Below are 26,681 nucleotides of genomic sequence, written 5' to 3' on the forward strand. Positions count from 1 at the left end.
GACAGAATAACAACAAAAAAATCCAGAAAAACGCATATCAAAAAATGTATCAATTGATTTGCATGTTAATGAGGGAAATAAGTATTTGACCCCTTCGACTTAGTACTTGGTGGCAAAACCCTTGTTGGCAATCACAGAGGTCAGACGTTTCTTGTAGTTGGCCACCAGGTTTGCACACATCTCAGGAGGGATTTTGTCCCACTCCTCTTTGCAGATCCTCTCCAAGTCATTAAGGTTTCGAGGCTGACGTTTGGCAACTCGAACCTTCAGCTCCCTCCACAGATTTTCTATGGGATTAAGGTCTGGAGACTGGCTAGGCCACTCCAGGACCTTAATGTGCTTCTTCTTGAGCCACTCCTTTGTTGCCTTGGCTGTGTGTTTTGGGTCATTGTCATGCTGGAATACCCATCCACGACCCATTTTCAATGCCCTGGCTGAGGGAAGGAGGTTCTCACCCAAGATTTGACGGTACATGGCCCCGTCCACCGTCCCTTTGATGCGGTGCAGTTGTCCTGTCCCCTTAGCAGAAAAACACCCCAAAGCATAATGTTTCCACCTCCATGTTTGACGGTGGGGATGGTGTTCTTGGGGTCATTCCTCCTCCTCCAAACACGGCGAGTTGAGTTGATGCCAAAGAGCTCGATTTTGGTCTCATCTGACCACAACACTTTCACCCAGTTCTCCTCTGAATCATTCAGATGTTGGCAAACTTCAGACGGGCCTGTACATGTGCTTTCTTGAGCAGGGGGACCTTGCGGGCGCTGCAGGATTTCAGTCCTTCACGGCGTAGTGTGTTACCAATTGTTTTCTTGGTGACTATGGTCCCAGCTGCCTTGAGATCATTAACAAGATCCTCCCGTGTAGTTCTGGGCTGATTCCTCACCGTTCTCATGATCATTGAAACTCCACGGGGTGAGATCTTGCATGGAGCCCCAGACCGAGGGAGACTGACAGTTATTTTGTGTTTCTTCCATTTGCGAATAATCGCACCAACTGTTGTCACCTTCTCACCAAGCTGCTTGGCGATGGTCTTGTAGCCCATTCCAGCCTTGTGTAGGTCTACAATCTTGTCCCTGACATCCTTGGACAGCTCTTTGGTCTTGGCCATGGTGGAGAGTTTGGAATCTGATTGATTGATTGCTTCTGTGGACAGGTGTCTTTTATACAGGTAACGAGCTGAGATTAGGAGCACTCTCTTAAAGGGAGTGCTCCTAATCTCAGCTCGTTACCTGTATAAAAGACACCTGGGAGCCAGAAATCTTGCCGATTGATAGGGGATCAAATACTTATTTCCCTCATTAACATGCAAATCAATTTATAACTTTTTTGAAATGCGTCTTTCTGGATTTTTTTGCTGTTATTCTGTCTCTCACTGTTAAAATACACCTACCATTAAAATTATAGACTGATCATTTCTTTGTCAGTGGGCAAACATACAAAATCAGCAGGGGATCAAATACTTTTTTCCCTCACTGTATATACACTCACCTAAAGGATTATTAGGAACACCATACTAATACTGTGTTTGACCCCCTTTCGCCTTCAGAACTGCCTTAATTCTACGTGGCATTGATTCAACAAGGTGCTGAAAGCATTCTTTAGAAATGTTGGCCCATATTGATAGGATAGCATCTTGCAGTTGATGGAGATTTGTGGCACGAAGCTCCCGTTCCACCACATCCCAAAGATGCTCTATTGGGTTGAGATCTGGTGACTGTGGGGGCCAGTTTAGTACAGTGAACTCATTGTCATGTTCAAGAAACCAATTTGAAATGATTCGACCTTTGTGACATGGTGCATTATCCTGCTGGAAGTAGCCATCAGAGGATGGGTACATGGTGGTCATAAAGGGATGGACATGGTCAGAAACAATGCTCAGGTAGGCCGTGGCATTTAAACGATGCCCAATTGGTACTAAGGGGCCTAAAGTGTGCCAAGAAAACATCCCCCACACCATTACACCACCACCACCAGCCTGCACAGTGGTAACAAGGCATGATGGATCCATGTTCTCATTCTGTTTACGCCAAATTCTGACTCTACCATCTGAATGTCTCAACAGAAATCGAGACTCATCAGACCAGGCAACATTTTTCCAGTCTTCAACTGTCCAATTTTGGTGAGCTTGTGCAAATTGTAGCCTCTTTTTCCTATTTGTAGTGGAGATGAGTGGTACCCGGTGGGGTCTTCTGCTGTTGTAGCCCATCCGCCTCAAGGTTGTACATGTTGTGGCTTCACAAATGCTTTGCTGCATACCTCGGTTGTAACGAGTGGTTATTTCAGTCAAAGTTGCTCTTCTATCAGCTTGAATCAGTCGGCCCATTCTCCTCTGACCTCTAGCATCAACAAGGCATTTTCGCCCACAGGACTGCCGCATACTGGATGTTTTTCCCTTTTCACACCATTCTTTGTAAACCCTAGAAATGGTTGTGCGTGAAAATCCCAGTAACTGAGCAGATTGTGAAATACTCAGACCGGCCCGTCTGGCACCAACAACCATGCCACGCTCTAAATTGCTTAAATCACCTTTCTATCCCATTCAGACATTCAGTTTGGAGTTCAGGAGATTGTCTTGACCAGGACCACACCCCTAAATGCATTGAAGCAACTGCCATGTGATTGGTTGGTTAGATAATTGCATTAATGAGAAATTGAACAGGTGTTCCTAATAATCCTTTAGGTGAGTGTATACACACATACATATACACACACATTTATAAATGTTTATTTCTGTACTTTGCTTTGCATTATGATCTATTCCAAAGTCTATTTTCTATAAAAATGCTTTAATATACCTAAAGTATAACTGAACTGAAAATAAAATATTTAAATGTATGACCTGGTACATTGAACTGTGCATTTTCACACATAATTAGGCCTCGTCCACAGGGGGCTACAATGTGTACTGTACTTCACCAATTACACTTTGAAATCAGTTCTCTCTGGACAAAAGTATTGCAACCAATGCAGGATGTCAATGCTAATTCTAGGCTGAAAGAAACAACTCTTTTCAGTGTTCACACCCTCAGAGAGTTTAGAAAATGAGAAAAAAGGGATTCATTTTCACCATCTTGAGACATAATTAAGGCTTGAATTATGGCTTTAATATCCGTCCGGGTGTGGTTACTTTCAGTCTTACTTGGGAATAAAAAGCTCTTTGTATTGGCTGACTAATAACTGAAATCTCCAGTGCTTCATGTTGCAGGGGTAGGTGTATATACAAGGGGACTATTACAATTGTAAAATCATTAACACATTTTCAATATTATGTGCAGACAACTTTTAAAATTAGTTGACGTCAACATCTTGAGCAATTGGGGGGGGGGGGGGGGGGGTGTCATTATTGAATGCAACAACACATTTTTTAAAAGCTTAGCAATACATGCAACACATGCTTACCCTCTGATGCCGTACAGACGTCCTTGAGAATCCAGCAAAATCTCTTAATGCACATCCCATTGTGTCATTCTGTAATAAGGACTATTTTTAATAGCTTTCAACAGGGTTCTTCTTTTTTTAAGCTTCACAATGCCGGGTGATGCTGAGGTAAGTTGAATTTGGCAACCAAAAAGAAAATTATTCAAAATGAAAAGTCTTTAGAGTTGGTAAAATGTGTTGATCTGTACCACTGTCGGCTGCAGGTGCTTATCAACGGGGTGTGGTCCAAAATATAACATCTCTGGAATGTTCGCTATCCATCAACAGTCCCAAAAGAAAACATGAAATGTTCATATAGATATAAAATTGTCTGTACAGTCACTTGTTCATAGTTTGGCACATTAATTATTATTTTCTTTTTATTATTTTTTAAATTATTTTCTTTTTTGCAAATAGTGCATATGTTTCTGTACAACGGCTTTAACAAAAAAATTCCACTTCTGAAAGAATTTAAAAGCATATTTAAAACATATTCCAGGCTCGTTAAGAAATTAATGTCAGGGGCATCCATTTCCTTAAAGGCTCCCAAAGCTTTTTTTTGACAACGAACAATAACAAATAATGCCATTCCAAAAAACAAAAACAAAAAAACCCCCAAAAAAAAGTTTTTTCATCGAATGTATACTTAATAAAAAAAACGTTCCTTTTTGCTTTAAGAAAACAGAAGTCTGGCTCCCTGCAGAAACACAAGACAATTTTTCCACAATCTTAGGATGACTTTAGGTATATCAACACCGGCGTTATGATTCTCTAAAGGAAGTTGTAGTTCTCCCTCATGACACGAGTCAGGCTGTTAAAGGCAGACTGAGATATGGAAGGCGTCCATATTCTGTATACAAAAGACAGGATGCTTATATTTTCAGTTAAAGCATTTGTATAGAGCTATATATTTATAGACAGAGAAAGAGTGATATTGTTGGAAATGGGCAGCAAGTTTCACGAAAAAATAACATTTCACAAAAAGGCTCAGGATTATTATTTTTTTTTCTCTCAAGGCTTTTAAAAACGGAACGAAAAAAATAATAATAATTAGGAAAAAAAAAAAAAAAACGATAACTGAAGCAGCAACATAGCAGAAAATCGCAGCCATGGTAGTTTAAAAAAAACCCAGTCAAGCTGGAAACAATTACTCAATAGGTAGTTTTGCAAGTACAATAATTTCTCATGCAAGTTATTCATTTTCTCTCCAGAAAAAAAAGGGGGGGCAGGGGTAATGTCTTTGCCATGCAACTCTTGCGTTGAGTCAACAGGGAAAATAAGGGGGACAGAGGGCTGAGCAGGTAGGAGGAAAGTGAGAAGGGATGCACTGCAGCCACGGTTACGAAATATTACCTCAGTTTTTCAAAAGAGGCCATCAATGATAAGTCCTTATTCGGGTCACGCTCGCCTCGTTTTCCCTTACTGTTTTCATCCCTTGGAAATTTCGCACTTGTTTTATGACGGTACATCTTTTTATGTGCAGGCCCATTAGTGCCTGGAGTACTCGGATTAGGACCACTTTTATCAAACACGCATCGAGGTGGGGCTGCGTTACAGTCCAGCGCTATCTGAGGGAACGAGCTGTGGGCCGAACTGAGCTGTGCCTGGTTTTTACTGTTGGCTCCCTTATTGGTTGACTTCCTGCTTTTAGTTGCACCAAGGGCTACAGCGCCGCCTCCTTTCTTTTTGGAGTCAGATGGTGTTCCAGCTAGAATTTTGAGGGTTTTTAATTTCAGGCTGTTGGCTTCGGGAGGCAGGCAGACTCCAGATGCAGGGCCCCACAACGGCTCGATTGAAGCCATCATGAACCGCTGGACCTCAGCCATTCCAGAAGCGATGTTGGACAGGATGTTAGAGGGCTCTTCAAACTCTCGCTGATCATCGTCCAGGAGATTGCTGCCTGGTGCCAGGGTGTTCTCGGACCAACTGTTTGACTCCTTTATAAGAGGCCAGTCACTGTTCACCCCAGATACACCATTGGTTGGGTTTTGTATCACAATGGTATCTTTCAGTGACTGGGCAGAGGGAATCAAGTTATTTCTGAATTTGGTGGCTGATTTGCAGCCTCCTCCCTGCCCTTTGTTATTCTTCCCTTCTGAAGGATTTTTAACTTTTTTGGATGAGCGTGAGTTTTGACGAGGGTTTTTGCTTTTCTCTGCTTTACTGGATTTGGGAGTTTTTGTTTTCTTTGTGCCCTTCTGGTCTGGGCCGGTGTTCTGACCAGCATTCTGCTTGGTCGTTTTCTTTTTCGGCTTTGAGGCTTTCGCTCCGCTACCATTATGATTTGCCTGTTTGCCAAACGTTTCTACGCAGGGGTTTTTCTCAACCACACCCACAGCATCGTCGTCATTAAACGTGTGGAACTGAAACTGATGACTGTTCACTATAAACGGACTGCTGTGATGATCCTGTTGCTGGACAATATTGCAGTTCCATTTCATATCCTGTGGGCTTCCTAGAACAACTTCGTTTGAATCCTGGAAATCCTTTGTTTTCCCTGCTGACTTGATTTCTGGCCCTATCACTTGCGGAGACAAATTTGGCGTGTCTGGTGGAGACATCTCTGACAAGGACGAGTGTCGGAATTTATCAGGAGTAAAGTTAGATATATCCAGCAGGTCTGTTGATTCTTTCAAGGGAATGATTTCATCAACACTCTGCTGGATCACTAGTTTTGGACTGCAGTGGGCTAAGAAGTTATCATTCATGTCATCTTCGCCATCCTTATCACAAGACTTTAAACTTAAAGAGCTATAATTGCTCGAAGTAGCTGACAACGAACCCACTGAATCAAAACTGATGAGTCTGCCATTGTCTGTGTTCAGAGAGCCGCGCTGAAACTGGAAATGTCCCTCTCCGCACGGTACCTGGCATGACTGATAATCAGTGTCGGGCTGCAGGGGCTGCTCATGCAAATAATTCTTCTGATACAGCAGTCTGTTGCTGTCCAAGTTTAGCTGACTGTATCCTGAGACCGACAAGTTGTCTGCCATTGGCACAGGGACTGGGCCAGAAAAGCTGTTAGTCATGATGGGAGATTCTGGAATGTCAGGCGGGAATGGTGGCTGGTTGGTGCTGGCTTGTGCATGCCATATTTGAGTAAAATTTGGCTCGATCTGGTTTGTGCAGGTCTGGGGAGATTGCTGTAGTTCTGATTCAGAGGGAGGAGAGAGAACGCAGCTCTGTGCAAGCTGCAGAGAAGTGAACTGTGTCTCGGCTGGAGAAACACCAGCCGTGTACTGCCCAGAGGGGTGCTGAGAGAAGTAAGAGATTCCAGTGCTATTTGATGAATCTGATGCATCTAGCAATGTCTGCAGATACCCTCCAGGGACCACTGGTACACTTGTAGCCACGTTCGCAGATGGTGCAGGTTTGTCAGAAGAGCAGGTGGCTGATATAAAAGTAGATTTTTCAACAGCATCAGTGGTGTGGTTTTCAGATAAATGGGGGCTGCTTGCAGCAGAGTCAATAGCAGCATCCTTCATGCTGCCTACAGAGTCCTGATTTTCTAAAACAGGGCAAATCCCTGCTACGTTTGTTATGCTTTTGCTATCCTCTTGCATGGCTTTAATTTTTCTGCTCTTCAATCTGGCTTCACTTTTAAATTTTTTTATTCTTACAATTTTATTTCCAATTCTCTTATCTTCCCTTTCTTGTGATCTGCTATTTACTGTTCCAGTATGTGTGATGTCATTTGAGTCTAATCTGTTTGCTCGGTTGGGGGCTGCTATTGTTAATGGCATGCCTGTAAGGGCTGCGTCGTCTTTAGTGCCGCCTTCCTGCCTCTGATCACAAGAAGAGGAGCCCTGCTTGTTTGGTGATTGTTCCACAGTTTGAATTCTTTGAATCCTGAGTCTGTTTGCAATCTTATATTTTCTTTTGGGGGGACTAGAACTAAAGGAACGGTTTGAGCCATTCAAATGAAAATTATGTTTATCACCTGAAGCCAGCTTTCGTGAATCCCTTCTCTTGAGCTGTCTTTTTTGCCAGTAGTCCTTTAAAGGGGCCAATTTTTCATATTTTTGTAGCGCATCAGAATTTAAGTTAACTGTTGTGGGAGTTGGATCTATTTTGCCAAGTTTAACTAACATGTGCTTTTCTCCTTTGAACCTGTTAATGATGATATATTTGATAATTACCGGAGGCTCCTTACGGGATGATTTTCGCCTTTTCTTTGGGCACCAGTCATCGTCATCTTCCTCTTTTGGACCAAAAGGCTGCTTTTCGCGTTTCTCTGCATTCTTTTCACTCTCAATGGAGTCCACATCATACAGATAGTCCTCACTGTATCTCACTTTTCTTTTTGCTCTCAATCCATAATTCAGCTGACTGGAGGAGCTGGAGTTCTCTCTGGACAAAAAGCGGTTACATTCTTTAGCCTCCCGGAAGGTGTCATAAGATGAGCCGGTACAGGAGCTATCATCGCTATATTCACCTGAATCTTCAGTTGAGTTGTTGGAGTCAAAAAAATAGTTCCTTTTCGGGGTCAGGTACTGCGTTCCATCCGCAGGGCTACCATTTTTATTTAGGTCCGGTTTCTCTTCATTCCCCCAAAGACTGATCTCATCTGCCTTGAACTGCAGAGTGTCCATGTTCTTCTTAATGGTTCCGTTCTCCTTTTTGGTACAATTCACAAGGACGCTTGGGAAAAAGTTGAACTGGGTCTCCTCCTGGAGGGCGTTGGTCTTTTCCCTCACGTTATCCTGGAAGGACTCATAGCGAATTTTTAAAGAACACACATCGCTGCTGAGGGTGGAGTCATCGTCGTCAAACATGTAGTTGTCCACATCCTCCTCAGAGAACAGGTTGACTGAAAGTTCGTTTTTAGAGCACAGGTCGAGCAGCTCCATTTTGCTCTCACTGATGAAAGACTCGAAATAGCCCCAGTCCTGATTTGGATTGGATAGCAGGGCCTCTTCTCCATTGCATTTGTCCAGGAGCAGCCCTTCATAATAATTTTTGGGGGTAGGGTCTTCTGAATCGCTGTCGGATTTCTCCACATCTCTTTTGTCCGCTGTCCTTGATTTATGCAGGGGGAAACTTAAGAGCTGATCGGAAAGCAGTTGATCTCCATAACGGGCGCTCTCTCCGGTGCTCATACACTGAATCCCTATATCCGAGATAGAGCAGGAATCGTAATCCCGGTTTATATCCCCCATTTTCAGACTGATGCCAGGCTCTGGGTCGACACTGTCCTTTGATTCAATGAAGCAGCCCAGGCAGGTTCGGCTCTGCTGCATCAGACAGTCTCCAGTCAGTGTTGATATGCCACCTGGCTCCATGATTGTGAAGGGGGTCCGGTCACAGTCCTCAGGGAGGGACCAGGGACTCACCCCCTTGGTTACACAGGATGTCAGGGAGATGGCGTGTGTGGAGGAATCATCTGACGCGTGTTCAGGAGCATCGGTGAGCCTCAGAGGAGATGGAGGACTCAGGACACACGGCTCCTTCAAAGTCAAAGACGGCAGCGCTCTGTGGGAGTCTGGACTTCCTTTCTGTGCATTCGCTGCTGTAGCCAAGGATGGAAACGGAACTGCAGCATCTGCAGCGACATACGGCTTCAGATTATTCCCCTGGTCATGTGATCCTAGGAAAAAGGAAAGATCATAAACAAAATAAGGAGCAACCAGTGACTGTCTTTACTAGTATGAAACATATCTGCCGTTAACATGGGTAGGCCCCTTATTAACACATTGGAGGAAGAAATTTGTTCCTCAGGCAATTTAAAAAAAATATATATATATTTTCTTTCCACTCACTAAGGGTTATTCATAATAATGAGGATAATAACACAGATCCATCCTGTGATTGCATCACTTTCTTTTGTCAGCTATAGGAAATGTATAATTAAACAACAACAACGGAAGCTGCTGTACAAGTAGTATTAGATTTGTTTGGCTTGGATAATTAGTCAACTGCAGCTAATGCAGGTATATGCACAAGGGAAAGACATCTTTACGCACTGGGGGCAATGTAACTAATAACTACTATCCCTGCTTATACCTTTCCCCCGAAGCACTGCATTTAAAAATAGACTGAAATAACAGTGCACAAACATAGCTTGGCGTGTCTGAATATTAACCATAGGAGATTCTGTCATTGTCAAAGGATACAGCATCAACAGGATTTAAAATTGCATAAGACCACGTCACCTCGCCAAAGGAGATACTCAAGATGGATTCGGACGCGCAAGAGCTTGCCTCTCAGCTGTGTTTCGGATCGCTTGCTGAATGAGTTTTTTCATTCAGCAAAAAATGCAATTAATAAATGTAATGCAGGCCACAGGATAATGTTAGACTTCCAGAATGCATTTAAGAAAGTTGGACATGAAAGGATGATTTCTCACAGTGACACCACTGTAATGTGGAATAGGAATCCAAAATAAAAGGTTAGTGAAAGTAAAGAAACATCAATGTGGGGCAAAGACACTAATGCGGTATCACTGCTAATACAGCACTGAAGGGAATTCAAACCAATCTACAATAACATCAGTAAGAAGCAGGCAGGTGCAACAAAATAAATTCAGTGTAAACAAGCAGGAGGTAATACATGCAGGTAGAAATACTTATATCAAATGCATTGCACTTGAAAAGGACTCATGCTGACTTATCAATGTAATATTCTAACCAAGACAATGGAGGGAAGAGAAAAAAGAAAGACAACAGAATGCTTCTATATGAGGTGAATTTAGAGATGGAAACACTCAAGGGAGCTAATGCTAAACTTACACAATGCATATTTAAAACCTTATTTACAATATGTTCCTCAGATTGACTCACTGTGCTACAAAAAAAAACCTACACCGTTGGGCAAGCCAGGGTTCATTTGAAATTAAACTATATTTTTGTAACCCAACCCTGCTCCCCTGACCAAAATTAAACAAAAAATATCAAAAACCTGCAGAAGCGACTCATGTCCCTCTGGATGTGAAGAATACAGACATAGAAACTGGCTGCATGGAAGTCCAGTGAACGCCTACTAGTCACACACCATACTGCTAGTGGTTAATGAAATCAGTCCCTAGTGAAAGTGTGGTTAATTTTTCTATAAATAAAATATAAAAATTCTCACTGTCACAGCAGTTTTTTCTGTAGCCACCTACAGAAATCTGAAAAAAATATAATTGCCAAGCATTCATTAACAACTATAGAATTTACTGAAGCGTCTGTGATCATTGAAAATTAATCTGCTGCTGTGCCAGACCCCCCTTGTTAGGAAATATATGAGGAAATAACGTATGCATTTTGATTAATATATATATATATATATATATATATATATATATATATACATTTAATTTACATTTGTCGGTTACAATTCTGTAATATAATTTGTATAATTAATGACAGATGACAAATCATTGAGAATATCGTGTACAAAGTGTTTTTCCAGAAAAGGAAAAAAGTTTACAATATACACTCACAATATAGCAATAGTTCACCTTCGTTAGCTTTCCAACACCAGATATGCACAAGTATTGTAAAGGTACAAAGGCAAAAATGTGGGAAGAGGTTATATCCATATGATTTAAATTTTTCCTTACTGGCAATTATGTTTCTTCAGTTACGGTTTTGGGAAAATTAACTGACGTTTACAAATTGCGTACTTGAACAGCTCATGTTTGTGTGTGTATAAAACCATCTGCACCTATAATGCTCCACAAAAAGTGCAAAACAATGTCTTTTGATGAAAACAAAGCAATGTGAACTCCCCAAATACAGTACAGTTTGTATAGCCAGCTTCTGTGAGACACAAATTAAAAATACAGCCAAAATAAACGTAACCCTTGTTTATGAAATTAATTCAAGCTGATTTGTGCAACGATTTTAGCAGCTTCATTTAACCCTCAGTTGTTACAGGTTATGTAGCTATTTCAACTATGTTAAGATTATAAATAAAGTCCAGGAGTTGAAGATGGTATTTATTGGGTTTCAAGTATGTAATGAGGAGTTACAATTTTAGTTTTGTAATGCTGTACTCTGCTATTCCTCTCAACAATACCAAGAACAAGAAAACACAAAAAGATTATATATTTATTTTCAATGGCCCTTGTTCTGCTACAAGAGCTTGTTAATGTTCAGTCCTAGCATTAATTAATCTGCAAGTTAATGTGAACCACATTTGCTGTCATAAAGTAACTTAGTTCAATGTAATGTTTTCCACAGCACATGTTCTCGTTGTAAGGTGGGGATCTTAGGCTTATGCTTGTTTATAAACATGAACATCGGCCCTGGCAGTAACCCTGTGCCAAACTGCACTGGCCTTCTTTTATCGATCACAGCCCACCATTGAGAGCGGATAAGAGCTACATGTTTTTTTTTTTTTTCTTTTTCAAAGGACCTAGAGAAAATAAGAAATAAGAAAATAAGGTTAATGCAACATCATTATAGACCTTTTTTTTAATTGTATTTATATATATATATATATATATATATGGAATAAAGACAGATCACACCTGTTTTTAGTTTATTGTTTATTTTTTTGTGTTTTTTTTCCCAGGAATTCCAACATTAGTACCATTGGGAAAGCTAGGTGTGCGTCTCTGCTAATTAGGTTTTTTCTTTTTCTTTCTTTTTTTTTGGGGGGGGGGGTCTTTCTGCCAGCTCCATCTGCCTTTAAAACTAATTACCACAGTTAAATGCTCTCTGCTCCTTATTTAAATGACAGATAAATGATAAAGACAAAAGGAGCTCAAATATGTTTCTAGCTACACACAGTTAACTGTTTTATTACTTAATGAACTTAATGAAGGATGGAGTTTCTGTATATATCTGCTTCATACAGCAAAGATATTCAGTCTCGATACACAAAACAACATGCACAATTAATAAAGCATTAATTGAGATTATTAAATGTGTTTAAACTGTGATCGGGGATGTAGAGGTATCAACTAAGTCGGTCACTAGTAATTCAGGTATTCTCTTTAGCCACCCAATCCCTTGTATTTAAAGAGCAAAGAATGCATTTAAAATGACTGGAAGACAATACAAGCAAGTCAACACAGGTTATTTATTTGCTCTTCCTAAATTATCCTTACAACTTGTAAACAAGAGGTAACATGTTTGCTTGTTTGTTTTAACAAGAGAAAGGGCATTAAAGTAATAATCAAATTTGCTTCATATTTATGGCTCCTTTCCCCTTTTAAATGAGGCAACTTTGATTTAGAATAGCTCTAGGGGTCACTACAATTCCAGGGGGCTTGAGCACATCCACGAAACAGCATTCTCTGCCTGACATTTTATATTTTTAAATTATATTTTAAAGATGCCGTGCATATCTCAAATGTATTTTAAAGTGCAAGAGAAAGATGTAAGAGAACGAGAACACAAAGTACAAGGTAGAGGAGAAGAATGAAGATGACAGACTACTGTAAATCACTAAAAAGGTAAAGTTGCAGGTGTATAACAAAGTGTTAACCTTAGATTTTCATTAAATTACTAACATTTTCATGTAAAAATCCTAATAAATTCATCAACTGGAATAGGTGTCATTGGAGAAGGAGGGTTGCTGGTTTATAAGATTAAAAAATAAAATAAATGAAATATAACTAACTTCCACACAAAGTAATAAAGAAATACTACCCAGCTGTATAAAACTATTTCTTTCAAGGACTATCTTTTTTATCTCAATGCTTTTTTTTTTCTCAGGCCTTACTTTGCTGTCCATGTAACATATCATATTGAATGCATTCAACCATTTATCAGCCATTGTAGTACTAACCCTGAGTTATTATTGATCTTTGAAAAAATAAAATAATCACTTTTAGTACCTTATCTGAAAGACTTGAGGACTAAATGGACATCTACAAAAATAATTATATTTCTTATCAGATGCCCTCATCCGGGGTGAATTACAATTGTTACAATATAATCACATTCATTTTTACATAGAATTACCCATTTATACAGCTGTGTTTTTTCTGGAGCAATCTAGGTGGACTACCTTGCTCAAGGGCACAACAGCAGTGTCCCCCACCTGGGATTGGACTCATGACCCTGCGCTTCAGAGTCCAGAGCTCTGACCGCTACTCCGGACTGCCAGGATCTTGTATTAGAGATTATTTTCTTTGCAATGTCAACCTAATATTTTAATATATGGTATATTATGTCACACATGCAGGTTTTCATAGTCTCCAGTATCTTCAATTCTGTGCAATATAGAGCAGATTACTACAAAACCATTATCCATCCTTTACTATATAACCACTAACAAGTACTTGTTTATAGGCAGTAAATAATTCCTTAAGTATACACACAGCAATGATGTAAACACATATTTTTCCCACAACTTGCAAAACAAACTTATTTATATGTATAATTATGCTGCTGTGGTACTGGTGCCCTAGAAGAAGAGGGATTATAGCTGTAAGCATTTCTGTTTTTTTTTTTTTTTTTTGGTATTAATTAACAAATATTTATTTAATATAACCATATAGACCTCAATACTTTTTTGGTTTAATACCAAGAGAATGTGACCACTCCCATGACATTGCTGTGAGAAGCTCAGTTTGCATCGCCAATCTTTTAAAACCACAAAAGTTTAGCAGTGTGAGAATGATCCGAGTTAATACTGCAAATGCTTCGGTGTATGATTTGCGTATGATCCAGAAATCAATGGACTGGCAATCAATTAAATTTGTTCAATCAACTGGAATCTTTCGTTTTTTTTTTCCTAGACTCAATCAGTGTTCAACACTCTTTAAAAAGTTATATTTGACAAGTAAGTATAGTTTAAGGGACAATATTTATTAAACTAAAGGATGTGACTTCTTTCAACTACAACTGTGTTATCAGGTGACAATTAGGACTGAATAAGCAAACATTGACAGTGAAACACTAATACATTTGTATGCAGCTGTGATGGATAATGAGGAGATATGTTGCCAGTAAAACATCCTCTGCTGCATTTTCTATTTGAGAATGATAATAAATTCCGATGTAAACCTATTTAAACCAACAGTTTATGCTGATTCTTCCTTTATGAGAATTATTTACAGGTGTACCCATAGCTTGACCAACAATATATGTCAAATAGAAGTATAGAAGAATGCTGGGTCAGGTTTCAGGGTACTCTGGTATACAATGGAGGTGTTCTGTTAAACTAATTTCAGAACATCCCGACAGCGGTTGGAAAACTACATTTTACATAGCATTACCATGTTTATGAGAGAAAGATAGTCTCTTGGTCACACTGAATGTGTAACCCACCAAACAAATATCAAGATTATTTTCTGTAGATCAGAAAACTACAAATGCTCTAGTCATATGAAAGTCAGAAGGATGTTTTAAAGCTAAAAAAAAAACTGCCAGAAGCTAAGAGAGGAAAATCTGTTTATTCCTTCTGGTTCAGTGTAGCTGATATATTTTCCTGTAACCACATTTTTGGTAATTATGGTAGAGAATTAAAAGAAAAGAAATGACCAGACATAATAGCACAAGTAAACATTCAAACTCAATGGCATTGATTTTATATCAGTCAGCCGAGGTTCCTGATTGTGGTTGGTGCTTAAATGTCACTATAACTAAAGTAGGTTTAGGGAGGATCTAGAACAAACTGTCGTAAAATATAATTATAAAATCAATACATTATTTTCACAGTTAAGCAAGTAAGGCAACTACATGAGCAGATGAGGGACTTACAAGATGTGTGAGTAGTGAATAAATCTGTGATAAATCCTTTTAAGAGTGATCAATAAGAGGTAATGAGTGAGATGTACACGGTTCACTCCAAAGCTAAGGGAAGAAGCCCTTAAAAAAGCTTGGTGGGTTAGAATCAAGATTACAGTCAACGAATGATTAGCAGCAATTTGATAATCAGATCAGCCTATAAATACAAATACAGCGATTACTATGGGGGTAACCTAAATCTGTGTCAATTTACATTGATGGCTTACAGAACTAAAACAGGAATTTATGGGGTATCTTTTTTTAATGGAGGATTTATATGTGAGGATCAGGGTTCAGATGCCTACAGTTTGTATCGCAGAGTACCAAATCACTGCAAAACAGTTCATTTCTATGTTAATCAAATGCAAGAAAACTGGATCTTCTGAGGTTTCCGACTGCCACATACAAGGCTAAAGCTTTCTGTAATCTGAACCAGCTGTCGGCGAGGAACTGTGGACAGTCGTCATACAAATGGTCACTGCTGCCATGCCTGCTGCTGCCTCAGCATGCCAAGATGTGTAAAGAAGTGTGTGTATGTGCTGCTGTTAATGCTAACTTATGAATGGTGACGTTCCAGCTTGCTTTGGGGGGGGTGGGGATGTGGGGAAACATAACCGGAGGGGTTAATTATACTGCAAGTCCTACTCTGACCAAGCTATTGGCACATTGAGGTTGAGCATCTCCAGAGCCGGTCCCTGGCCTTCATGCAGTGCACTGTACCAAAACCACAGGCTGCAAAGGTGTCCATAGTAGGAAATCTGCAATCCATTTTTTTATTGCTACTATTATTTTTATGTTGTAACTACTACACCTTAATAATAATAATAATAATAATAATAATAATAATAATAATAATAATAATAAAGGTGCTGCATTGTTGGATACAAATTATTTTTCACAAGGGTCTAAATACAATCTGGAATTCATTTTTTTCCAATAATAATAATATGCTTTAAACTGCTGACCTGTTGTTAGATGCATCATATTAGAAATTACTTAAGCACTCTCTGACCAAATAACGTTTAATTGAACCATCTTTCGGCCGGATTAAATCAAAACTTTGACCCACCCGCTAATAGAAAACTACACAACTGTACTCAGTTGCATCTTCATTTTTAGTAAGATGCCACTTTCTTCTAATCATAAATGTAATCGCTATGATGTACAGGTTTGTACTTTGCTATAAGCAGGTGGGTCAAAGTTTTGGCCCTTTGTCTGGATTGAACAACAGATGACTTGATGGCTTATTCTAATTTTCTTTCTACAAGTGCGAAAAGTCAGGGTAGATCCCAGATGTGGTAAAGAATTTGTGAGGGTGGTGGTGCAGGAGTTAAAAAAAAAAACAACAACAAAAATCTGTTAATGTAACAAAAAATAACTGGCACAATAATGACAGATAGAGTAGCAAGTGATTTTTAAATTGGATTTGTCAGTGAAATAAAATCTGACCCACAAATGTGTTGCAGAGTGAATTTCACAGTAAATAAAAAATATTTTAAAATGTCATAGCCCACAAACATACTTCTAATCTTAACAACCACATAAGGGTCATTTACTCATGAAAACACATGCTAGAGTATTTATGGAAATGACTACTATATCAGGAGCCTGCTTAAAGCAGTGAAAATGAGGGAAAAGTAAAGTGTAACAGTGAAAAAACTACCCATTACAAAATATATGAATGTGAATAAAATAATTCTGATAACAGCATCTCTTACAGCTCTATGACAATTATTCAGGCATGACCAATTTAGTATGTTTTTATATTTTGTTATCATTAATTAAAAAAAAAAAAAAACTCTACTTATTTATATTTAGTATATATTCAGGCAACTTATTACTGCAGTTCAAACCTATTATCATGTAATTACTATTTTTTTGTAATTAACTAATCTGTTCTAATTTCTATTTTTACTGTTCACTGATTTTTCCATAACTACAGTAATGTCATTAATATATACTGTTCACTTTTTATATTTGAAATTCATGCACGAACCATTTTTTTCATGCATTATTACAATCATATTATTAAAAATATTAAAAATCAAACAAAAAGGATTATTTATTTTAGACAAATAATACTTGCGATATGCTTTAATTAAAGATAAATGTGCAGACTCAAACTCCCAATCTTGAAATTAGCTCCCCCAGCTGTAAAACACACACACATATATGCACATACACACAGTGTCCATAGGAAGTATTTGGACTTTCATATTTGAAACTGGACATTTTGATTTAAATTTGCCAACATATACATGATATAGATATAAATGTATACACACAGTGGTTATAGGAAGTATTCAGCAGTCTTGGACTGTAATTTTGATGCATTGCAGTGGGATTTTCCCCCTTTGATTTACACATCCTACTCCTGTGATAAAAAATGTGATAAAACAAATCAATTCAAAATACAAACCTACAAGTCTAAAATAGATATGTAATTGAGTAGGTTGTATAAATCAAAGGGGGAAATCCCATTGAAATGCATCACAATTACAGTCCAAGAGGGGTGAATACTTCCTATAGCCACTGTGTGTGTATATATATTTATATCTACATCATGCATATGTTGGCAAATAAATTTTATATAATCATTTATGTAAATATATCGAAAATCCATGTGTGATTTCCTTTTTAAGTATGGTTTTTATAATTTATTTAAAAAGTAAAATGTAAAACACTTTCATTTTATTTATTTATTTACAGACAGTCGCTTGGTAACCATAATTTCAAAAATAAACTTTGTAGTGCCATACTAATTGAATTTGTTAATTATATATTATATTTTTCCATGTGTAAATTAAGCTCAACGAAACAGTAACAAGAAGCATTTCTAATTAAGAGATGGTTTTGTAAATCAACATTTTCAGAAGTCACATTAGCACGCCTGACAATGAGAAACCCAGTAGGACATTTTAAAACATGCAAAGCAGAGTGCTATAACAGTGTGTTCATTAACACTGCTATCATAAAGAAATGTTTTGACCATATTCATATTTATACAAAAATCACCCCCACATGTATGGGGTATGGTGAGAATTGCCTATGTTCAAGGGTTCAATAAGAAAAATACTTAAATCATTCATAATTACACAAAACCACATGATATATTATGTATATCAGATGTGTGTGTGTGTGTGTGTGCGTGCGTGTGTATATATAAGTGACAACTTTGGTGATATGCAGAAAGCTAAAGATATAAGGTCTGGAATTAGTTTAGTACTTTTGTTGGTCTGATATTGTAAATGCTTATTTTATTGTATTTTGCCATAATAGAAGAAATCATATTTAAATAATACATTCATTGTACATAAGGAATAAGGAATAGCTAGATAAAGGATAGATACAACTCAAGTTTACCATATCAGCTTTATTGTAAAAGTAAAGTGCAGCTGGGTCTAAAAGTAGTGGCCTCTAATCAATTAAGAAAAACTAAAGAGTGTTTCATCAGAACCTAGAAAATCATCTGGATCTCATGGTACACAACAAATAGTACTTGGAGAGAAAATGAGATATTGTTTTAACACATAAAGAAGGGATATGCCAACGACTGGAAAATTGCAGATATAATACCTTAACACATGAAGGCAATTATAACAGCACTGTGGGGATCAGCATTAGGAGTGCTATCTTCCTAATATTTTTCCACAACCTCAAATGTAATCTCATTTGCAAACTTAACCAATTTCTGGATGAAACAAAATTAGTGGTTTAGTGTTCACCATGGCAGCAATGGGGATTAAAAATTATTCAAATCCCCTATAAAACATTACAAATTACATTTAAAGTACGTAAATCAAAGTATTGTATGTAGGTAATTCAATGTACATTACACGTTATATGGAGGAACTGAACTATAAAAGACAACAATAAATAAATAAACCAGTATATTTAAAAGCTGATTTACAGAGATGTTCTGGAATCAATAAGCTGCTGCAAATGAAAAACTGAATTGATACCCTTGCTATGTTCTGACATATTGGATATATCACAGCTTTTGGAATTTAATGACAGTGTGCCAAAAGTGTTACAAAAGAGGATACCCTCATCACTAATCTTTAATCTAAACACAAAAAACATAAAAGCAATTGATTCACTTATAACTTAACCATCACGTGATGAATGCATGAATCAAATAGTCAGAGCAAACATGGTTATCTTCCACCCAACTGAATTTGCCTACTGCAATTTTTGGGAGCTTCACTTCTCATTCATCCCTGTGAAGACTTGCATTAAATAATGTCAAATAGCACTAAAGTGACTGTAACAAGACTGCTGACAATAGCATTGCAGGAACCTACACCTATACGTTGTTATCTTTTAAGTCGGAAGCACTGCGCACTTCCATAGGAATCCGTCACTGGCCATTGGTCCCTGCGCTCGTCACTCAGAAGAGGTCCCTTCCCACTTCCTGTTCTATAAAATGTGATGTATGTGCAGGTTCATCCTTTTTTGCCATTTCGCTGGACCCGAGAACGTGAGCTTTGTGTCTGTGTGTTGCATTAGACCTTAAGACCTGTGTCCGTCCGCACACCGGAGCTCCGGCTGCACTTTCATTTTCAATTTCGGTTCACAAATAGAGAACTTAAAAATAATAATCATGTTAATATAGAGTCATATATTATCCGATTGCTTGCGGTGTTGTTTTTTTTGTCCACAGGGCTTTTTCCTCCACAGCAGGAGTGCTAGCAGCAGCAGTAAAATCTGAGGCCCAGCCGCCTGGCTTAAGCCTTGGGCTTTCATAAGAGATCTCGCACGACAGAGGTGGTGCTCCTCCGCCGTCTTGCACCCGCACTACAGCCCGCGATCACATCTGTGCCCTCCTGTCTGCGCAGGCTGCACAAACTGCAGCCCAGTCCCTGACCCCCCCACATCTCAAGTCTCCACCGCTGGCCCATGTGCTACTGGACTCTGAGGGGAGCCTCTCTGCCCTGTTCATGGACAAGGGCAGCAGACAGGTAATCTGGGAGGAGGACCGCCTACTGCTCAGCCTGCACATGGGCTTGACGTCGTAGACGCAGCTCATGGATGGGGAACCGGCCTCGCCCCCATCCACTCGACTGAGCAACATCACTCCCCCTGCTCCTGTAAGTCAGGACTGGGAGTTTTGGGCAGTGATAGTGATCCAGAGGGTCGTGGACTGCTTGCAGATCCCCTGGCCCTCTGACCCACGCTCCAGATCCGAGACTGAGCACTGGCCGCAGCAGCCCACAAGGGCTCTCCCGCTGCTGCTGGACCTCCTGAACGACCCGAGATCCACCTGGGACTGTCCGGCAACGGCCCCCACCCAAACACAGGCAGGGGAGGCCTATGCCAGAACCCAGGGTGCGGCTGAAGCGGGCCTGGTGTCCACGGAGTCACGTGACTTGGCCTGTCCTGACAAAGAGACCTGCTGGTCTAGTGGAGCAAGTGGGCAATGCTCCCATGTTATGTGAAGAGTGCCTGAACGGTTTTCCTGCACACCACAATGTTTATGGTTTGATTGTCATGGTAGAGCATGCTGTTGTCCTGCATTAGCTGCGCTAATAGGTGACAACTGCTCCCGTGTTACATGGTAGTGCATGATCTGCTTCCCGCACCCCGTGATGTGTATAGTTGTTATGACAGCACAGTGGAGCTGGCCGCTCTGTACCATTCAGTGAACGTGATTTCTTCTGTGCTGCGCGGAGGCAGCATGAATGTTCCTGCTGCCACGTTGTATATACTGTTATGTCCAGCTGTGGCTATTCAGTTGACTAGCCAGCAGTGTGTTATTCTGTGGGTCTGTGGCCCCACTCCTGCAGGAACAGGGGTTCACTGCCATGTTAATGCACGAAGGGCGCACAACTTGCTTGTTTATATACAATATATTGTGCAATTAGATATACAGCAATTAGATATAATTGTAGATGCAATTGTACAGCAGCCGGCCTTGCTATTGTAAGCAGAGGGCGTAAGAGTTTACCTCTGTAGCCCCGCTTTGTATATGCTGATTGCAGACAGTTTGCGGTAGAGTGTGACTATGGTCCTCGCTCAGGTGTGGGCCCCAAGGGTCCTCTGTGGCGCCTGTCTGGGGTTGTGTTGCTGAGGCCCCTAGCAGTCGCCTTGGGTCAGGCTCCCTTATCAGCTTGCTGCCTCGTCCTTTGTGATGGTTTTGTTATACAGTAACCCTCCCCCTTGGGCAGGGCTTCCGACTTGAAAGATAATGATAGGTTGCAAATGCAACCCCGGTTATCTGAAAAAGGAAGCACTGCCCAATGGTTGCAAGGTCGAGCGGGAGTCCTGCTACCGGCAAAAGAAGATGAACCTGCGCAGACGTCACGTCACAGGAAGTGGGATGGGGCCTGTTTTCAATATGGTTCCCTCCGGAAGTGCTCAGAAACCCCTCCCCCTTGGGCAGTGCATCCTTTTTCAGATAATCATTTTATCATATGAGCAGAAAGTGATCCTGAACTCTTCAGTCCGTAGCACTCGTTAAATGTGGAAAGGGATCAATTGTGTTTCACTAGATGTTTGTGTTGAAATGTGTGTGACTAATGTTATGACTCACTTCTATTAACTATTCAACAAGTCCTTTTTCCCAACCAGCGGTATATATGATTATTTTTATAACAGAAGCAAACATCTCTCAATGATTAAAAAAAAAAATTGCAATAGTTCTAGAGTTATTTTAAATAATATTCCAATAAATCTGCAACACTAGCAGTACTAACCCCTGACACATGCTACAATAGTATGGCTGACCTACAAGACCAATATTACAATGGGAGAAGAAATACACATACCATAAATTACAGTTGTTTCAATCTCATTCTCAAAAGCTGCAGTACTGTAGGTTTTAAAGACCTCAGATCATCCCTAGCCAAGAACCCGATAAAAAATACTGTATCCAAGTACAATTGGAGAAGCAATTCTACAAACTAAAAAGAGATATCTGTGTACTAAATGTATATTTATTCACGCAGTGAATCGCAGCAGCTCAAGTCATGAAGTGTGTGGCTGCAAAATGCATTATTTTGAACACTTCATTGTCATTTTGATATAGCTTAGTAATCAATGTACTTCATCACAATAGCAGTAATGTAAGAAACACATTTAACTAACCTAACAAAGAAACCCTGTTTACAGTTGAGGGGTGGAGCTGCAGAGCAGTTCACACTGCAAGCACATTTTCTGCAAACTGTGGGAGATGTGAGAGAAAAATAAACAGCCAGATAGATTTGATTATCATAGGCACAAGGTATCTTGACTAATTATTATTATAAGCTATGCATTTATGTGTTTGTTTATTGAATTAATTAATCTTCTTTCAACAAATGAAGACTTCATATAGCCTGTTTTTCTTTGTGCAGACAATGCCTGAAAGGCTGTTAGGCTTTAGCTGTCATCTCATTGTCATATTTGTCCATTTGGTTCTGTTGTGATTAAATATTATCAGTTGCAGATGTTTACAGGAGTTTCATATAGATTGGCAATTGTGTTCTAGCTAAGGAACAGCTTTAATTTGCCTTACATATTCAATGATTTACGACTCTGCATAGTTGAGCAACAATAGATTTGTATATATTCACAGATTCACAAGAAATTCAAATGCTGAGGAGTTTCATCAGTCCACTACTGTTTAAAGTAAAGAATAACAGTACAGCACACAACTTAATTGATTTTGATTCAGCAAGCTTCCACAATATAAAATATTTATTAAAATGTAAAGGTGTTTGTAACATATGTGGATCATATATAAATATGATCAGATCAGCAGGAACAAAGGTTTGTAAATGTACGTGTGACTGGGCCAACGAGGAGTAGGATTACATTACTAACAGTATGGATCAGTAGTTTCTAATCTGTTGGAAAGACACAGATATAGTAAGGCAACTTGCTAAATTAGATGCTGAAAATATCTGTGACTAGAAGTTCTAGAACAGCAGTAATTTTGTTCTTAAAGGGTCTAGAGGGCATCTGAAAATGGGCAGACTAAATTTAATGTTAATGAGTGCAAGGTTCTCTACCAATGCAACACACACAGGTTTGAAGATCTCAATTATCTAGCCTGAAACAGAGAATTGTGTACATAAGAGTCAGATATTAACAATCCTGAAAGGGAGGAAGAGTTACCTAAACACCTACTTTAGCCTCATTAAGGAAACTGGGACCAGAGGCACACAAATAGAAGCAAAGTGCGTTAAGGACAGAAGAGACTTTTTTTTCTCTCATAAATGTGGGTGTATGGCACACCCCCCCCAAAGCAAGCTGTGGAAGGTGACTATATATATATATATATATATAAAATAGATGAACTGAGGTAACATTAACAGATGCCTGTCTATAATCATCATATGCTTGCTCATAGATTACTGAACCTTTTATATATTTTTTTTAGAATTCACAGTGTTTAATAACAACACAAAATCAGAGTGATAAAGAGAATGATGTTTTAATTCAAAACATTATCCATAATTCACACAGTTCTGCCCCATTATGCTCAAAGCTAGAAAAATCAGGCTGTAATTTTATGTGCCGGGCAAACTACATTTTGATGATTTCGATGACGTAGATGGAAAATCTGTAACTAAACTCTTGCACTTGTCAAATAAATGCTAGTTTCAAAATGCGCCAAAGACCTTAACTTCGTTACGGATGGTAAAAGTTATGTGAACAGTTGGGGGAAAATGTCTGCGCAGTGCATGGGGTCAGACTACACCTGGAGGAAGTGACACAGAGTAAGGAGCCATGAGAGAGGGCTTCTGTCTCTATCCACCTGCGCTCCAAATGAAAAGGATGCTTACTAAATTACAAAGTCAAGTCACAGCTTTCCAAAATGACAAGTCTGATCTCACCACCACGAAATACAAAATGGAAAATGTCATCGCAGTCACTTACCATATCTGCATGCAGTGGTGGGGTTTGTAAGTGAAATTTAGTAAGAGAAAATCTTCCTTGTAGTTATTAACTATTTTGATTTTTTTTTATTTTTTTTTAAGATATTATAGTATGGTCTTCCTGTTAAAGAAGGAAAACTGTTTGGGCAACATGAAAATGTATTTTACATTAAAAATACTGTGCTTGTTTTGCACTAGCACTTGTAGCCACATATCTGTATTACCTTGGGTTCCAAGGACAACCCAGTCCCAGTCCTGTTTGCTTTTCAAATGCTGTACAAATCTGTCCAACACAATACACTCACCTAAAGGATTATTAGGAACACCATACTAATACTGTGTTTGACCCCCTTTCGCCTTCAGAACTGCCTTAATTCTACGTGGCATTGATTCAACAAGGTGCTGAAAGCATTCTTTAGAAATGTTGGCCCATATTGATAGGATAGCATCTTGCGGTTGATGGAGATTTGTGGGATGCACATCCAGGGCACGAAGCTCCCGTTCCACCACATCCCAAAGATGCTCTATTGGGTTGAGATCTGGTGACTGTGGGGGCCAGTTTAGTACAGTGAACTCATTGTCATGTTCAAGAAACCAATTTGAAATGATTCGACCTTTGTGACATGGTGCTTTATCCTGCTGGAAGTAGCCATCAGAGGATGGGTACATGGTGGTCATAAAGGGATGGACATGGTCAGAAACAATGCTCAGGTAGGCCGTGGCATTTAAACGATGCCCAACTGGCACTAAGGGGCCTAAAGTGTGCCAAGAAAACATCCCCCACACCATTACACCACCACCACCAGCCTGCACAGTGGTAACAAGGCATGATGGATCCATGTTCTCATTCTGTTTACGCCAAATTCTGACTCTACCATCTGAATGTCTCAACAGAAATCGAGACTCATCAGACCAGGCAACATTTTTCCAGTCTTCAACTGTCCAAATTTGGTGAGCTTGTGCAAATTGTAGCCTCTTTTTCCTATTTGTAGTGGAGATGAGTGGTACCCGGTGGGGTCTTCTGCTATTGTAGCCCATCCGCCTCAAGGTTGTACGTGTTGTGGCTTCACAAATGCTTTGCTGCATACCTCGGTTGTAACGAGTGGTTATTTCAGTCAAAGTTGCTCTTCTATCAGCTTGAATCAGTCGGCCCATTCTCCTCTGACCTCTAGCATCAACAAGGCATTTTCGCCCACAGGACTGCCGCATACTGGATGTTTTTCCCTTTTCACACCATTCTTTGTAAACCCTAGAAATGGTTGTGCGTGAAAATCCCAGTAACTGAGCAGATTGTGAAATACTCAGACCGGCCCGTCTGGCACCAACAACCATGCCACGCTCAAAATTGCTTAAATCACCTTTCTTTCCCATTCAGACATTCAGTTTGGAGTTCAGGAGATTGTCTTGACCAGGACCACACCCCTAAATGCATTGAAGCAACTGCCATGTGATTGGTTGGTTAGATAATTGCATTAATGAGAAATTGAACAGGTGTTCCTAATAATCCTTTAGGTGAGTGTATATGACTGATGGATGTCTTTTGACTTGGCCACAGTTCATTGGACTAAGCCCCTGGCTAAGAGAGTGTTACTAACAACTTCAGTGCTACAGGTATATTTTTAAAGATCATACTAAAGGGAACAGGAGCAGCTGGTCGACTGTTGAATTCAAGCTGGTGTATACAGTGAGACAGAGCTCATAGATGTGTGAGTGATAATTTTGCCAATCTACTGCAGTCTTTAAAAATGTTTTAATGAAAATTTCTGTGAAGGCTGACAGTTGTTTGGCTTTGTTTGGTCAATTTACTTTCATTTACTAGATATTAGTATCAATAATTTAGTCCCCATTGTTTCGGGACATTTAGAGAAAGGTGACGTCCAGCATCTCCTATATTTATTGATGTGTGTAAAACCAAACAATTATGCTTTTTTCACCCCTTCCCAAATACTTTCAGTTTAATCTTCTCTTCATTAGCAAATGCCAACAGACTTGATTTCAGATTCCCTACATATTGACAAACTAAGCTAGATGATGAAAACACAGTGTTAGGTTAATCAACACTTTTCTGACCACCTTTGAATATAAAAGCTATACAAATCAGTTTAGACAAATCAGACCCTCTATACTAATAAATTGCCAGAAGAAAATCCCAAGATTAAGTCCACATTATGATGTTTTTAATGGTAAAGAACGTCTTACCATTTTCATTCACCCCATTAGTCTGTGTCGGGTTTTGGGCCTGCGCAGTGAGGTTGTTATCTTGTAGAACATCCATCAATTTTGCCTGGTTCTGTTCCTTCCGTGCATCATTACCTCTATCCAACCTGCAAACACACACAGAGAGACGGGAAGTTACATATCAGTCATGTATTTGTGATTTAAACACTACACTTTATTAGAAAGTTGTCTAAGAAAGGCACTTCTCCTTCAGAGGTTTCGTAGCTTAAATTCCCTCCTTCCGATGGGCAAAACAGTTATAATGACCTTTATTATTTTCTTTCCTGATTTATACCTGTTAATGATGTCCTTGATATTTAACCAGAGACAATGGTGTGGAACATAATATAGCTTTGGTTTTCTCTGCCATCCTGACAGTCGTGTCTCCACAGTGGAGGTTTGACGCAGCAGTCTATTGAAGAATTAAGTATTAAATAGAAGACTGAAGATCTGGACTCTGCGGCCTTGGCCAGAGCCTCCGAGAGATTTGGATTCCTTAGGGAGCTCAGTACAGTGTCAG

At 39.4% G+C, this 26,681-nt stretch overlaps 1 protein-coding gene across 2 annotated transcripts in view; it reads right to left on the bottom strand.

Annotated features, from left to right (window-relative positions):
* The window catches only part of nexmifb (neurite extension and migration factor b), a 103,533-nt gene that overhangs the window by 6,654 nt on the left and 70,198 nt on the right, over positions 1-26,681 (bottom strand). For both annotated transcript variants that reach the window (XM_066714954.1, XM_066714953.1), the window contains 2 exons: positions 26,144-26,268; positions 3,400-9,004 (listed from right to left, as the gene is read on the bottom strand). In XM_066714954.1, coding sequence (XP_066571051.1) covers positions 4,767-9,004; positions 26,144-26,219 — 4,314 coding nt within the window. In that variant the 5' untranslated portion in view covers positions 26,220-26,268 and the 3' untranslated portion in view covers positions 3,400-4,766. The remainder of the gene's footprint in view (positions 1-3,399; positions 9,005-26,143; positions 26,269-26,681) is intronic.

Source organism: Amia ocellicauda, chromosome 10, assembly GCF_036373705.1.
Source record: "Amia ocellicauda isolate fAmiCal2 chromosome 10, fAmiCal2.hap1, whole genome shotgun sequence".
NCBI classification, from domain to species: domain Eukaryota; kingdom Metazoa; phylum Chordata; class Actinopteri; order Amiiformes; family Amiidae; genus Amia; species Amia ocellicauda.